Source organism: Lutzomyia longipalpis, chromosome 4 (genome assembly GCF_024334085.1).
Source record: "Lutzomyia longipalpis isolate SR_M1_2022 chromosome 4, ASM2433408v1".
Taxonomy (NCBI): Eukaryota; Metazoa; Arthropoda; class Insecta; order Diptera; family Psychodidae; genus Lutzomyia; species Lutzomyia longipalpis.
The window spans coordinates 4,526,778-4,543,705 of record NC_074710.1 but is presented as its reverse complement, the minus strand read 5'-3'; the positions used below and the strand labels follow the sequence as shown (position 1 = coordinate 4,543,705).

Here is a 16,928-nt window from a genome sequence, read left to right as displayed (position 1 = left end):
ATTAGATCTTTTCTCATTTTTTGACTCTTAATTATTATAAACGTTAATTTTAACTAAAATTTTTCAAACCAGAATATTCTGACTAAAAATCCGATTTAAGGAATCCTTTCAATTCTTTAATTAAAAAAAAAAGTGTCACGGTGGTCGCAAAGGGGTTAATAAATCGGATTAATAAATATCTAAATAATGCGGTCAATTCTGTCAAAAAACTTTTCTAAAAAAAGTCAAGAACAGTCAGAAAAACCTTTAAAGAGACACGGAAAAGTACTTTTCCCAAAAAAAAAGTGATTAAAAATTTTCAAAGTTTGCTTCTTTCTTTAAAGATTTGTCCTAGAATAATAAAAATCTTATAACTGACAAACCTTTAACAGAATTCAACCCGAAGATCATCATTTTTGAATAAGAATTAAATCTTTAAATTTGCGGTTTTTGGATGGTTGTGGAGTATGGACGGAAAATAAACCTTATTTAGTTTTTCTCAATTTTATTTTAACATGCGACGTTTCGAGGGTGTTTGCCCTCTTCTTCAAAGCATTAAAAATATACGGGAAAAAGCGGGTCAATTTTGATTTTAAACTGGGACACAATAATCACTTCCTTCTGTTCTCTCATCAAGACAAGAGTTGACTGACACCCTCGAAACGTCGCATGTTAAAATAAAATTGAGAAAAACTAAATTAGGTTTATTTTCCGTCCATACTCCACAAGAATTAAATCAATTTATATCGATAGTACATTTACACTCTTTCAATTTTCTAACGGTTTCAAATAAACAGATCTCACTCAAAAACTTACCTATCTACATACATATGTATTTTATCTTGTAAGAGCTTTTCTCTTCTGCGTCTGCACAGAAAGGTTTTTTTTTTCATTCTGTGAAGGAAGCTTCATATATTTTTTACATCCCTTTGATACTCAACCACCCACAGAAGGATTTTCCCTCATTTAAAATTCCCATAATTACTTCCTCTCCACCCCCTAGATGGGTCCAAACAAAATGAAGTCCTTCAGGGCATTTTTTTGCTCATTCAAACCTCTTTTTTTTCGGTGTGCTTTGGCTCTTCTTTACTGGCGAGGGCAGCCGAGTAAACATGATGGTTCCTGGGGAAAATGACTCCAAATGACCCCCATCGGACATTGCCTGCCATATCCTTCCTGTACTGGGGAGAGTCTCATCTCTCATGCGAACTCCCTTGGATGGTTCGTGTGAATCCCGGAGCCCTACAGCAGTCACACCATTGGAAACCACTGAAGCGAGAAAGTGTTTAACGATTTTTCTCGCATTGCTTTGGCCACCAGTGTAGTGGTCATCCGGAGTGGGTGGGAAATTGAGTGGGTTGCTCCTCACTGAGAAATTCCCAGGGAAAAGTGAGAGAGACAATAAACAAACTGAACCAAGTTATTGTCACAATTCACATACCACACGTAAACTAGAGGTGTGAGCATTCTTTTTCTAGAATTTGAAGAATTTTCTTTTTACAAAAATGAATGATGCACAACATTTCCCGTTTCTCAGTTAAGTACTTTCAGTTTAACAAAAGTTTTTCCTTTGTTACTTTTAGGGCGCTCGTCAATTTTTCTCTGTTAACTTTGAGTGGAAAAAAATTCCTAAAAGTCATATAAATTCTATTTAAAACTTTTTTTTATGTAAAATAATTAAGATTTTGCTTGGGAACTGACTTTTGACTTCGAATTCAGAGAATGGAGAATTTTTTGAAATTCTCCTACGGATGAGCGTCAATTTGTTTTGATTCAGCAATTAAAACATTCGAATTGCCAGAATTTTAGACACTCTGCGTGTTGTCCTCAGTGGCTGAGGATAGGCCCTAAATCGACGCTCACCGGAAGGAGAATTTCAAAAAATTCCCCTTTCTCTCAATCTAAATTACACGTCGGCTTTCTACAATATTTGACTTCAAAATCTGAAAAATTTCTCAATCAATTTTCTTGAAACTTCGCAATAAAAATTCCAATAAAGTCTTTTTGAAACAAATTTATTTGATATTAATTATATACATATGTAGGTATTACAATTTTTAGGCTGTTTTAATGCGCTCAAAATTGTCAAAGAAAATTTGTTGAGCACAATAATTAGAAAAATAATTATTTTCCTGAAGGATTTATTAAAAAAAAAAAGATTTTAAAGACAATCTTTTTTGGCATGGTCTCTCGTCTAAATTCAACCACAATCTATCTTCTTTCACATCGTCAAGATATCCAATTTTTTTTTTGTAAAGCGAAAGGGGTAAGACATCCCCAAAGGTAGAGTGAATATTGGTGGTATGTATATGCTCAGTCAGGGGTCAAAGGGAAGGCAAGGAAAATCAATTTTGCAAACCGAAAAAAGCCCTTTTACACACAGAGGAAGCAAATTCCATATATTTATTTGTCCTCCGCATACGCGCTGTGGCCTATATTGGCTGTTTACTGTGTGTGTTATGTATGTCGTGTGCTTGAGCACCATATACCCCTGAGGGGTTGGAGACGTTTGGGTGGTGAACAAGGGGTTGTGCATGGAGGAGAAAGCCTTTTAGTGCTTTATTCGCTACTCATCGCGTTGACAAATTGAATCAATTGAATGGCTCGAAGGGAAAAGCAGACTAATTCATCCCAACATCATTTGCTTGCCACCACCACCATCCCCGTCCGGAACCAACCCCGAGAGTCTCTTATTAATAATATCAAACTACATTGTCGCAATTTCCATTACACTTTATGGCGGATGTGTCCTCACCCGCACAAGAAGTGCGCAGTTACAGAAAATGGCATGGAATAACGCTTCAATGACTTCCTAATTTGCTGTAATTTTATTTATGGCCAGATTACGAGGGTTGGTTTTTTTGTTCTCATACACAACGTCTCAGGAGGGGCACATCAATGGTGGTGGTGGTGGAGTACGGGTAGTAATTTATAGAATTCTTCATTTCAACATACAACAATTTCGTGAAAATGAATTTCGGAGGATCTTTTGACGCTGCCTCACACAATCCCTCGTTGCCGTTCTAAACTTCCTTTCACACAATTTATTCGCTTCGTTTTTTTTTCCTTTTCCAAGAATCTGTTTACCGGAAATACCCGGATGTCGAAATTTTTAATTAGCAAAAAAAAAAAGAAAAAATCCACTTTTATACCAAGATACAACTTTAGAGGGAAAAAAATTCAAAAGGTTGGTGCTATGGGAAAAATATACTGGCAAACAATGAAAATTTAACATATTAAATTCTTTAATTCCACTCGCAGATTGGATTTCACAGGTTATTCCTTTTTTTGTACATACAAGGAAAAGCCGGAAAAGCTGAGGAATTTAAATGAAAAAATTTTAATTTAAATGTGATTCATTCTTTTAATATTGTTAGGATTTTTTGCAAGGAGAGTAAGTATGTTGAAAGCACGGATAAAAGAATCATGATACAAGCAATTTGAAACTATTTTTAACAGCTGAAAAAAAACTAAATGATTATATATGTATCTTAAGAACATTGATTAAAGGCTTGAAGCATATGTTTCGTGTAAATGTAGGAGTGGTTTTTTGTATTTTTAGATGTTTTTCAAGACTTTTCCATAAATTTTCTATTTTTTTTTCTATTTAGAGCACGACATGAACTAAAAATCATACAAATGTATGTATCTGAATGCTTCTTACACAAAACGGATTTAAAGGAGTTTTAGCGTTTTTAGGCAAATCTTTTCAGAACTCTTTTGAAGTCACTGGACGAAAGTCTGAAAAGAAACTTTTGAGAACAGACAAATCGATTGATTCTGAAACTTTCTTTTTAAATAAGTTTTATTCAACCTGGCTCCTTACATACATATCAAGGTAGGTAAGCTAAAGTCTTCCCATAAATCGAAAAAAATACAAATTAAAAGTCCCAAGTTTAATTAAAGTTTTCACTTTGGCAGTCTATCCCTTAATCTTCTTAAATCTCAGCCAAATCTTTCCAACAACTCCAGGACATATTTCTTTGGGATTCAACACGAACTCCTTAGGCGTTTTATTATCAACTTCTATTTCAAATTCCTCAATAACGGCAATGATGCCTGCTTTAAGTTGTGCCTTGCCAAAATTCATCCCCATGCACTTTCTTGGGCCATCGCCGAAAGGAAGAAAAATTCCCTTGTCACCGTATATTTTCGCCCCACCTTTTTCGGGGGAAAACCGATCAGGATTAAACTTTTCAGGATCTTCAAAATATCTAGAATCACGATTGATACTGTAAGATGGTATTATTATATTATAACCCTTTTCTATTGGCATCATTTTGGTTGGAGTTAGGGGTAGTTCACAGGATTCAGTGCAGGTTTTGCGTAAGTAAACACCTGGAGAGTAGAGACGAAGTGTCTCCATAAGAACTTGTTCAAGGTAGGGCATTTCCTGAGCAACTTCAAAACTTATGCTCCCATGCTTTGCAATAGTTTCCTCGATCTCAGTTCTAAGCTTAGTCTGAACATCAGGGTTCCTACCCAAGTGGTAGAGAGCGAATGTAAGAATGAGGCTAGATGTTTCAAAGCCTTCGATGAAGAATGATACACAGTGGGATGTCATCTCCAATATAGTAAGATTCTTCTTGGTTTGAAGCTCAATGAGGTAGCTTAGGTAGTCCATGCGATTTATCTTGCTCTTCTTTCGCAATTCAATGGCTTTCTTTAGCAGATTCACAAAATATTTCTCAACAGATTTGTCAACTATGGAGATTTTGAAGATACCTTTTAAACTGGGTATCATTTGAATAAGGAGGATAAAGTACTTAATTTTTGATGAGGTGGGACAAATTTTGTTTCCCGATTCTCGAATTGGAATCCTCCCGCTGGATAGAGCTCCATCATCAGACCCAAAAATACAACTAGAAATGATATCTGATCCATACATTGCGCACATTTCTTTTACATCAACACAATGTCCATCCGTTTTGAGGATAAAGCTCTTGAGGTGGGTGCAAATATGCTCAATTAATGGGTATACTGCCTTAATCTGCAAATCAAATGAAAGAAAACTCAACAGGTGGCGCTAGTTTGTCATGGCGGTTAATTTAAACGAAATATTTAAATATTTTACCCTTAGCTGCGTGAATGCAGGCGTGATTTCAGCCCGTTTTTCTCTCCACTCTTCACCTTTCAGCAATAAGGGATTATTTCCCAGAATTGGATCCTTTTTCTTATGAAAAATAAAATAAAATAAAATAATAAAAAAAAATACAACTAGTGGTTGTATTAAAACATTTTATTACCTTATCAGTCATATCGGCATATTCGACGTCTTGGAAATTGTTAAATTTGCTGATAAGAATATCTCTGACGATACTTGCATCAGTTACCAAATACTGCGGCTCTCGCATATTGTAGATTCCAACGAATGAATATTTATCCTTAAATTGTCTGAAAGTTTAAAAGAAAATTCAATTTTTTTTAAATCATTAAACAAATGATTGAGCCATTCAAAGACAAATCAAGATTGACTCAACAGATTTCATTAATGGATCAATAACAGCTCAATAATATACCATATAACCAATCCGAAAGTAGGCGGAGTTCATTACTCAGTCGGACTTAAAAATTTAAGTTAGTTTTTAAGTCGGTCTTAAGGTTTTAAGTCAGTCTTAAAATTTGTAAATCGATCCTAAAATTTGTAAGTTGGTCTTAAAATTTTTAATTCAGATTAACAAATTGCATATTTTTCAATAAATTTTACATTTGATGTTTGGAGATTGTCAGGCACTTTTTGAAACCTAAAAAAATTGAAAAGTGTACTTGCTCATTACACTTTTCAATTTTTTAAGTTTCAAAAAGTGCATCTGACTATCTCCAAACATCAAAATTTGTAAAATGTTACTCTGACTTAAAAATTTTAAGAGCGACTTAAAAAATTTTTAAATCAGACTTCAATAAAAACTCACTTCAAACCTATAAACCGACTTATACAAATTTTAAGACTGACTTAAAAATTTTAAAACCGACTTTTAAAAACTGACATAAAACCTTTAGACCGACTTACAAATTTTAAGATCAACTTAAAAAAACTGACCTTAAACCTTTAGACCGACTTAAAAACCGACTTAAATTTTTAAGCTTGACTGAGTAGTGAATTCCACCCACTGGGTGCAACATTGAGTTATTTTTTTAAAAGTTTTAGCGTCAATTGAAAGTGAGAAAATTCACTCAATTTTGACACAATAACATAACCTTGGATTGATTAAATATTGCTCAATATTTGTCTGCTTTTTGCATTAATTATTTAATTAGTTTATGCTTATTCAATAAAGACTCCAAGGCAGTTTCACGTTATTTCATTGGTTAGAGCCTTCAAATATTGTTCTAATTTTTATGCCTGATGTTTATGCAAATTATGTTGCATTTATAAACTCTATAATAGATCCAAAATAGAGAAGACATCAACTTTACTCAAAAAATATATTATTATTTCAATTATGGATCAATTTTGGCTTAATAATTGTTCAATTTTCACTCAATCTGCCACTTAGTCACTGATTTTTTTTTGTTCTGCAATGATTGTACGTTACGTAACTAATTTCTCAAATATTGAGCACTGTCTATTACAATTAATCCCTAATGCACTGCTTTAGCAATTGTCCCAATATTGAGCACAATAATTGATTAAATTCCTTGAAATTTTGTTTATTGGATACGTATTAAAAATATTTAAATCACTAAGGGAACACAGAAAAAAATTCACCAACTTGTAAATGTTATCCAAATCATATATAATGTGGTGACGTCGCATTAGAATACCAGGAAGATTTCCACAGATGAGTTTTGGTTCGAGAAAAGGGATTCCTCTCTTTTCCCAATGCTTGTAGTTCCATATAAGGAAAAGATAGATTCCATATCCAATTAGGAAGAAAATTGAAAGAAAAATTAACATTTTTTAATAACGAAAAATGATCCTTTCACTTTGAATATTTCAGTGGAACAACTTTGAGACAATCACTCCACTTGTGGTTTAAATAGATTTTTCCGAAACAGGTAAAGATAAATTACGATCTCTTTTTACTATTTAAATAATAAAAATTGTTAATGTAAAGTTTTATTGCACATAAAGAAAGTTTATTTCCTTTAAAATCTTTTTAACTATCTATGATAACCCCTGCTGAAGTCCAAACTTGAGGTGGAAAGAATAAAGACGTTGTGTTTCCCTTTTCTTCTTTATTCAAACTGAGACTTTCAAAGTTTGATGTCCATTTTCCTCTTACTTCAATCCAACTTTTATTCAAACTCTCGATCATCACCTCACATATCAATGCATGATTATTTCGAAAAATAAAACGAGAGCAAAAGACTTTTATTTCCTGCTTTAAACAAATATTTTACAGATCAATAAAAGTTTATTCTATTTGTAAGACACTTGCGGTGTAGTGTGTCGTATTTACTTCGAAACTTTATCTAGAAGAAATTCTTTTTTTTACGACAATTTCTTCAGCTAATGCGACGATTAATTGTTCTTCAGAATACGCCACAAGGTAGACTAATTGCTCAACAATTTCTTCAATTTCTCTTTTTCAATCAAATGCGAATCGTCACTGTAAATATTCTTGATGATTTCAACAATGATTTAATGCAATGTTAATGTTCCTCGTGCTATGTAGGAATGTACTCGTGAATAGAAATTTTTATTAAATAAATTCCATATGTTTTTATGCCCGTGCGCTGTTAAACCTTTGCCTCATATAAAGTTCAATGAATTTGCCGTGAGATAACCATTTAGTTGAACAGTGTCTAACAATGAAATTATTCGCTTTTCTAACATGGGTGGTTCTAGTTTGGCAAGAAAGTTAGTTGAATTATGTCGTTTTTAAATAAATTCTTGAGTTTTTGAATTAAATAAATTAAATTTTTGATAGATTTTCGGCCTGGATGTGAAGCTCAATCAAGGGTCATGGGAGGAATTCCTGCACAACCTGGAGAATTTCCGCATCTTGTTGTTCTAATGAGTGGAAGGAACACAATGATTTGTTCAGGATCGATTATTTCGGAGAATTGGGTCCTAACAGCAGCCCACTGTCTCGCCCTAAACATTCCAACAACAACTTACATCCTGGCAGGAACGACAAGCTATAGGGAAGGTCAAAAGTATCAAGTTCAGAAAAGGATCATCCACGAAAAATACAATCCACGCTTACTTACAAGTGATATAGCCCTAATAAGGGTAGCAAAACCGTTTCAGTTTTCTAGACTGATTAACAAAATTTCAGTTAACCCCCGGGAATTTTCTTCCGGTGAAATTGCAGAAATTGTTGGTTTTGGAATAAATGATGTGAGTTTTCCGAATATTTTATTTTTATCATTAAATACATTCAAAAATGTTAAATCTTTTCCAGTCTGGTTACTCTGGCGTACTTTACAAAGTTGATGTGAAAGTTTCACATTGTTTGGAGCCACGTCCTGCTTACATTTGCACCTTTTCCGTTGATGGTGGATCATGCAATGGAGATTCAGGAGGTCCTTTGCAGCATAATAACTCCATTATTGGGATCACTTCGCATGTAAATATCATTTAAAGTTTGAAAAGTTTTATTTAGATGATTTTATATTAATTTTCTTTAATCTTCAGGGAATCGATCCTTGCGCTAATGGAGTAACACCTGACGTTTTTACCAGAGTATCTAGATACTTCCAATGGATTGAACAAAATACGAAATATTGAAAAAGTTTTGACGGATTACCTACTAAACGACGATCCCATTCCTTGAATAAAATTTTCCTTAAAAGAAGTTTTTTTTTTCTTCATTTATTTGAAAATGCAGGAAATATTTTTTGTCATGTAAAAACTTTATTTTTTCAGATTTAAAAAATAATCTTATGGGAAAATCTGAACTGTAATGAATAGTTATACAAAGTAATTAAAAAAAAAAAGAAAACAATTAATCTGAAATTCTTTTTTGAATAAAAGAGATAATAAAAGAATAAAAATTTCCCTAAATTATAAAACATATAATTAAAACTTTATTAAAAATTCCATGAAAATAGAGAAAATAAACTTTTTTCTCTTTCAAATTTTTTTTATATTATTTTTTTTTTTTAATTTTCAACTCATGTGTTTAGCTAACTTGTTAATAAAAGATAAGTTAACGTCTTTATCAGTCTCTAGGTATTCGTTGGATTACAGAAAATACAATATCGTATTCTGTTATCAAGAAATCATAGAAATCGTTGAATTTTCAGTACAAATTATTGAAATTTAAAGGATTTATTGGTCGCAGAATAAGACCCATTAGGTCAAAAATTTCATTATTGGAAGAATTTAAGAAAGTCATCAATAGCAGATTTTTTGTTTCATATTAATTAAAAAATTTCTAGATTATTTTTCTCGGGTTTTGATAAATGAATTTTCCTCAATTTCGTTTTTTTTTCTGAATATTTTTTCGATTTCTTTTTTTTTCTTTTATTCATTTAAGATTTTTTTTTTAAAGTTTCCTTTCTCATAATTTTCTTCAGAATTACTTACTATTTCAAGAAAACGTATTTTAACACAATTTCAATCACTTTCAATTTTTTTCACAAATAATGTCACAGAATGTTAGTTTTATTTAATTTATAAAAAAGTCTTTAATTTAAATAAAACTTAACCCGAATATGTTCAGCAATTTTTTTATTCAAAATTATGTAGGATGGTCAATTTTCTATCGAAATTTTTAAAATGTCAAAATATAAAAATTTTTACGACATTTTTACACACTGAAGTCTACAAAAAATCGTAGAGAGTACTAAAATCTAGTTTAATGGATAAATCCGAATTTAGATAAAACTTTAAACCCTACACCGCCGCCATAAATTCTGGGGAAAATTTAAAGCAAACTCAGGGGTAGAGTAGATGGAGTTTTAAGTTAAAGAACCATATAACCCTCCTTGAATCCCCTTAAAGGGTTTGTTCTGTACAATTGGAGGCAAAATTTGAATGGTGAGTGGCAGATGGGTTTGAAGAAAAAGTGCGTTCTCGCTTAAATTCCAAATTGACTCAAATGGGATCACAGAGGGTGTATTATACGATATATGGAGTAGCTCCTCAAAACCGAATCCCTTTAAGTATAATTAAATATTCATTCCCTCTTTCTCGGGGGCTCCCGCAACCATCATCTTTTGAGGCAATTTTTCAATTCGAACCCCTTGTACACGAAGCCGCCTTCCAGTCGACTACCCCCGTGTGGTGGAGGCATCGAGCGTATATATATTTGCTTAGGTATCGGGTGCAAACTTCTCTCACACCCTTGTATGGGAAAATTGAAGCGATTCGCAAGATATGTGGGGTATGTGTACGTACATCGTACTTCATAAGACATATGTATGTCGTATATGAGGGTTGAAAAGAGTATATGAAGGAATGGCAAAGTAACCCCTCAATTTGACGCAACATCTGTAAATCAAACATGCAACATCTTGAAATTGTCTCTTCAACTGAAAACCCGTGTAGTGAAGTTGAGTGAAACAATGGCAAACATTTACCAGACAAATATTCATTTGCAAGGTAATTGAATGGCACGTCTCGCTTGGCCAGGAAATTTCATTTTCACATTCCCTCGGAAATTTGCATTTTGGCTAAATGGGAAGAGCGCGAAAATGTTTTTGGGGGGACATTCAAAGTGATTTCCTGCGGAATATTTCTCTCTCATCGAATGCAATTTCAAAATCCGAAATGAACTTCCTCAAATTCCGCAACGCGCTAACTCGCCCGAAGGTGCTTAATGACAATTGATTCAGCTTAATCCAAAATGGCTACTAAAACGCCGTGAAAGCACCTCATGAAGGGGGGTGATGGCCTGGCCACTGATGGACACACGGAGGTGTGGAAGAAAGTCCAACCAACATCCAATTACACATAGCAAATTGCCAATAAATTCACGTAATTGGCAGCTCTATTAATTGAAATGTGTGCAGAACTTTTGAGCGCGCTTCATCCAACCACCCTCACAGGTCCATCCCCTTCATCAACTTTGAGAATTTCACTCGCAATTAATTCATTTTGTGTTGCTTGCAACCCCTTACCTCACTGGGGGCAGCCACCATCTCGTGGTGCTCTCCCACAGTGTAGCAAAAGTTCGATTTAGCGTAATTGCATCCAAAATGAATGACAATTAGCACATTCACCACACAACAAAGTTACTTTTGTTGCGGAAAACACAAGGGTGTAGCACCACGCTGGGGGATGCTATATGTAAAGGATGCAATGGTATAATTTTAGAGTACACCGGGAATGTTAAAATAGAATTGAGCAGCTCATAGAGAATTAATTAAAGTTCTTAATTAAGAGACAAAAAGAACATTTTTAAATTACTACATATTTCAAAGAACAAATCCCTTAGAAGGTCTTTAGTGTTTATTTGTGCATTTTGATTAATTGATTTAAACTCTTTTAACCCATTGAGTGTTACTGGATTCGTTAAGAGACATAATAACCCTTTCTTCATTGTAAAATTCTATAAAAAAAAAATATAGAAAGACTTTAAGACGTTACATACAGTGTCGAGAAAAATAATAGGACCACTTATGGACTAAGAGTTAATACGTGTGTTTGATCGTCTATCTTTTGATTGGGTTAAGATATCTTAAAGCGCTAAAATTGAAAGGATAGAATAACTTTAAAAAATTAATTTACTTACTTTAGACTCTATATCTCAAAAATTGCGGCACCTAGGCTTAAAAACGTCTTATTTCTTAGAGATAGAGCCAAGCTTTAGGAAATAAGTTCCTCGGCTATCTGAGAAGATTGTGTAGAAATTTGAGGTCAATCCGACCACCAGAAAAAAGTTATTAACAAAAATGTAGGAAGAGAGAATTCAAAAATTGGTTTAACGGTCAAAATTTCTTTTTCTCTTCGCTTTGTCACTCTTTGTCTCTTTCTAGACGTTTCTAACCTCAAAAATCGATTGAAAAATCATCAAAAAATCCATTTAAAATTTATTTTTGTGTTCTAAAATGGACAAAAGACTTCTTAGGGAGTACCAAGGAGTCTATTAAAGCTCATTTGACCGAAAGAATTTGCTTTTTTGCGAAAAATTCTCTGGGGTCGGTCAGCTACCCCATAGTAATGCGCGTAAGTGTTTTGGTCACAGTATACCGAGGGTTAAAAAAAGTATACTTATTTAAAAATAAAATTATGTGTACGTCACGTATTTGGTATCCTAACAACTTAATTGCAGAAAAGCTTTTAATCAAACCAATATAGATATCTGAGCTTTATGAAAAGCTGTGTTTTGAAAAGAATTTAATTAATTTTTTATGCTCAATTTTTATACCATTCACTGCTTCTATATCATTAGGTGCAGCATAAATTGCTTTTAATAAAGGTGTGAATGGAAATTAGTTGAAAATTCTGCACTTGAAGGTGGGAGAAAACATACTACATAAAGGTGATGCTGCAGAGAGAAAGAGAGTATAGAGCTGTGAATAAATGAGTATAGGAACTATATCTCAGTGGTGATTATCATTTGTCATTTGCAGAGGGGAGTTATTTGAAACTTTTCACCGCATCCACAACACCTCCTCCCTTCCCGTACCTATGTACATTTTGATGGCTCTTTCGCCAGTGTTGAATGCTCACTTTGCGTGCCCAAATCCTAGAGCGAGGAAAATCCCCAAATGCATCCCCGCAGCATCAGCTGTAATGGCTTTGTCAACTGTCACGGACACACTTGGGGTAGTAAATTTAAATAAATTGCTTCCTGGGCAGCACCCAGGATGCCCATCTCGGGCGGAGACCCGGAACCCTTTTGCGAGATGCCCCCGGGGTGATTTTTAAAATGTCATTTTGTAACCCGCACCCTGCAAAACTTCCTCTTAAAACCACCCAAGATGTCCAAGAGCTCTGGGGAAGTCGATAAGGATGGCAATGATAATTAATAATACAGCGTGTAAGTTGGTCCAAGTCATCATAACTTTGTCATGAGATTATGGAAAATTATACATTCAGTGCCTTGTCGGTTTGCCAAGAGAGGAGTCTAAGTTAATTCCAACTCTCTTGTGTTTTTGGGAATGGGGAGAGGGGGGGTGGTAGTTGGGTGAATCCTGGATCTCATCAATTTTGCATTCAAGAATCTCCGGAGTCTTGTACAAAGTGACGAGATACATTGTAATGGGATGGCAGGAAGCTCTCCCAGGGAGTTTCCTTTTAGCGTGCTATGTGGGCGAATACCAAAGAACTGTACGTACATATATGGTTTATGTAGTTGAGAAAGGATTGCCTCTACAAAGGGGATGAAACTTCTCTCAAAATTTTATATATGTATGGATTTTATATAAGTTTAGTCTTTAACAGAGCGATTATATTATATTCTTATCCAAGAAGATTTTTCTCTCAGGAAAATTCATGTTCTCTTTGCAATATCTTAGAAGAAAATTGAGAAATCTCCTGCAAGATTAGATGAAATTTTTCAAAAATTTCATAAACATCTATTAATCGTCTTTTAAGCCACCCTCTCTCTAAGACGGAACCTTAACTATCATAGGCAAAGCATATCTCTGAGAATTCTCATTGAATTTCATTCTCTTTAATTCCAATGAAGCAAAGATGGTATCCACAATTCCACATATCCCTCCTCCCCATCTAACGATACCTCATTTATATCTCTCTGGACACTCATGGTGATGTCACACCAGGGAATTCTCCAGTATGTGTGGCTTTTCGGCGGGAAATCCCCATACTTTGGGCATACCTACCTACCCTCCTGCGGTGGCTTGTGGCTTATAAATGGGTAGACTAAATCCCAAAGTGTCCCACCATTTATCATCGTTTCAAGTGCGACATTTCTCCTCTGCAGTCCACCGAAAAATTTGACACGAGACAATAGACAAGAAATTGCGGCTATTGCTGGGAAAATGTTGCGGATGGTTTGCTTTGCCATTTGTACCCTTCAATGGAGGAGATCTCTTTAATTCCCACTGTGAGAATTAAATCCACACCAGGGGAATTTATGTGGAGAAAAAAAAGGAATTTCTTTGCTAAGAAAAAGTCAAAAATCTCACAGAATATGGTGGGATTTTATTGATTTGACCTGATAATCTAAGATATGCTCTTATTTGAATATTAACGATTTAACATGTTGGTGAAAATACCAGTTGTAAGGCCCTCAACTGGAACGCCAAAATTATAAAGCGGGAAATAGAGAAGACTGCCCAGTAGCACATAAAAAAAACTACATAATTTAACCGTAGAGAGAAGTGAAAAAGATTACCAAGTAAAGTAAGAAATTAAAACAGAAGTGAACCAGATCCGGCGAGAAAGGACATATTCGTTTCCTAAAAAAATAGCGTCTAGTGCGGAGATACCAGCATCCTCCCAGGCTTTCTTGGAACCTTAGGAATAGCTAATTAATTCATCTTTATCATTAAAGTTATTTCCCAACATAACTTTTTCACGTGTACCATTTTATTTTGATTGATTTAAATTAATTTAATAATTTTCGTATTTTAAAAATATTTTTAAACATAGAAGAGGTCCTAAAAGAGGCCAAAGACAACGTTTTTCATGAAGGAATGTTTTCTAATAAAAATTCCAAGAATAAAAAAAAATATAGTAAATTGTAGCTACTAAAGGAAATTTTTCAATGTTTTATCCATATTTTTCCACCCATCCTCTTGCTCAGTAAAAGGTTCTATTTGTTTCCTACTAGAAACCATTAAGAAAGATTTTTTTTTAATTCTGCATTTAAACAATTTATTAATAAACATTCATTTGACCCAATAATATTGTTGGGTGAGATAAAAGTCATTACTGGGGACAAAGATGAAATTATCCAACAATATGCTTCATGGAGTAACAAGCAATTGGATTGAAATCCTGATCGCGCAAAATAGAAGCAATTATGAGTTCCTCATTGACAGGAACATCAGGAATTGTAAGCTTAGCACTGAAGGTGTAGTCCCCGGGGTTAAGTGGGCATCCTCCGTCGACTTTCGAGCATGCATCATTGTGGGTAGTTGGATAGAAGATAACTTCACCATTTGGACGTAAAAAATCAATTGCAATTGGTAGAGCTGTTACGGGTTTGTCTGAAATAAAAAAAAAAAGAATAAAAATAATTAGAAGTCAGAAATAGTACAAAAGTGATACAAATTGTTCGTACCAATATGGGCTGTAACATGTACGTTATAAGTTTTACCAACTTCAAGTTGGCAAGGTCTCTGAGGGCACTCATCAACAAGGACTTCCTTTGGCGGAGGAGCTCCAACACCTATTAATAAAAAATCAAAATATAAAAGTAAAATTTAACATAAAAAGAATAAACAAGGAAAATTTACAATTGATAAATTCAAGCCCAGCTCCGAGAGCAAGAGCAGGAATGGCGGCAAAGAGGAAGACAATCTTAAACATGATGTACTACTAGGGAAGAAAGCTAGAACTGATGTCAGTCAGAAGCATTCAGTTTAGCTTTTATAGTTCTCAGTGGTTTGAGTAGAAATAAACAAAATATAAAGTTTTTTCTACGACTGTTAAAAAAATCTAATAAACAATCTCGTAAACATTTCTTTTAAAAGATTTAATGATTCACATTAAAAATATTTTTAGTTTAGAGTAAGATTGTTTAATACGGGTTAGTACCGGTAGAAGTACTCTGAGTGAGATATTTTTGTTTTCGTTTGCTAAAATGGATTATCTACAAATTAAGAAAATTAATAAAATCTTATCTAGAACAAGAATATTACTAATTTTATTATTTTTTTTCAAGAACTTCTAAAATACGTTTTATTTTTCCTTGTTAAAATTAAGGCAAATCTAAGGGATGGTCACGTTATTTTGGAAACTCTACAGGAACAAAATGGCCAAAATGTGAGAATTTCAAATAATTTTTTTGAGCACAAAAATTTATTTTCTAAATCGAAATTACTGAAATCTCATCAATATTTGGCCATTTAACAAGAGTGCAAGCAAATTTCGAATTTTTGGCTTCAAAATTAGCTTGAAAATCGCTTTTGAAAGTCCCCGAGTTTCCAAAATAACGTGACCATCCCTTATTATAAATGAATCAATTTAAGCCTTCTTCCCCTTTTAAAAATTTAATTAATGCCAACAAAATGAATTGTAAATAAATTAAAATTTAATTAATTTATACTTCAAAAAAATTTTCAACATGAAAAATAAAAATCTGTCTCGTGACAAAAAAGGACATTGACATTAAATTAAAAAATAAAACTCTTAAATTCTTTATATACAAAAAAAATAAACGAATAAATAAATGAATAATAGTATGTTTAGATACGGAGCGTGTTGTGTCAAGGTTGGTCATATGAAACTGAGAAAAATCGTAAAATGATAGAGCCATTGACCTCTAATAAAATTGGGAAAACTCTTTTTCTGAAAAGAAACTTCAATACAATTTGAAATATTTGTAAAGCAATATTCAAGAATATTTTCAAAATTTTTGAAAAAAAAATATTTTTTTCAATATATTTTTTTTAAATATATCTACTATATGATATTTTCGGCATGAAGCTATATGTATTTTTCCAATAGAAAATTTTCCATCTGTACTAATCAATTTTTATTTTATTTTATTTTCTTTCTATGGCAGTAGAATTTTATGAATTTTATGTTGTATTTCATGCAAATAAAAAAAAACAACGAGCTTTTCAACTAAAACCATCCTCGATTGAAGACAAAGAAAATGCGAAACAATTGATTTGAATTCACTTTATTATGTCTGTTGTGCTTTTGTGTTATTGTTTTTCCACCAAAAAGCTCCACACTGGGGGGTTAACAAAAAAACTTTTTAATTAGTTTGTGGTTATGGTTGGGGTTTATGGTGTTGTAGATTTTAAAATAGGGGCTGCTTGTTATTTGACTCAATACTTTTTTCATTGAAAATATCATTTGAAATAAAATCCGAGAATGTTGCCCTGAAAACTTTTATGTTATTTGTAAAAGAAATCACAGCTAAAAGCTCGAGAGAATGATACATAACGTACTATGTATGCTATGTACTTTT

At 33.3% G+C, this 16,928-nt stretch overlaps 2 protein-coding genes across 2 annotated transcripts; one reads left to right on the top strand and one right to left on the bottom strand.

Annotated features, from left to right (window-relative positions):
• Positions 1–3,766: 3,766 nt before the first annotated feature.
• LOC129795583 (probable cytochrome P450 28a5) lies at positions 3,767–7,316 on the bottom strand. The gene is made up of 4 exons (XM_055837010.1): positions 6,693–7,316; positions 5,226–5,373; positions 5,054–5,152; positions 3,767–4,969 (listed from the first exon to the last, which is right to left on the bottom strand). Exons 1-4 carry the CDS (start codon positions 6,875–6,877, stop codon positions 3,902–3,904), a joined length of 1,500 nt encoding a protein of 499 aa, XP_055692985.1. The 5' UTR covers positions 6,878–7,316; the 3' UTR covers positions 3,767–3,901.
• Positions 7,317–7,679: 363 nt separating this feature from the next.
• LOC129795688 (lectizyme-like) lies at positions 7,680–8,723 on the top strand. Its single transcript, XM_055837154.1, has 4 exons — positions 7,680–7,783; positions 7,854–8,266; positions 8,331–8,495; positions 8,564–8,723. The coding sequence occupies exons 1-4, from the start codon at positions 7,735–7,737 to the stop codon at positions 8,654–8,656; spliced, it is 720 nt and encodes a 239-aa protein (XP_055693129.1). The 5' UTR covers positions 7,680–7,734; the 3' UTR covers positions 8,657–8,723.
• The last annotated feature ends 8,205 nt before the right edge of the window (positions 8,724–16,928 follow it).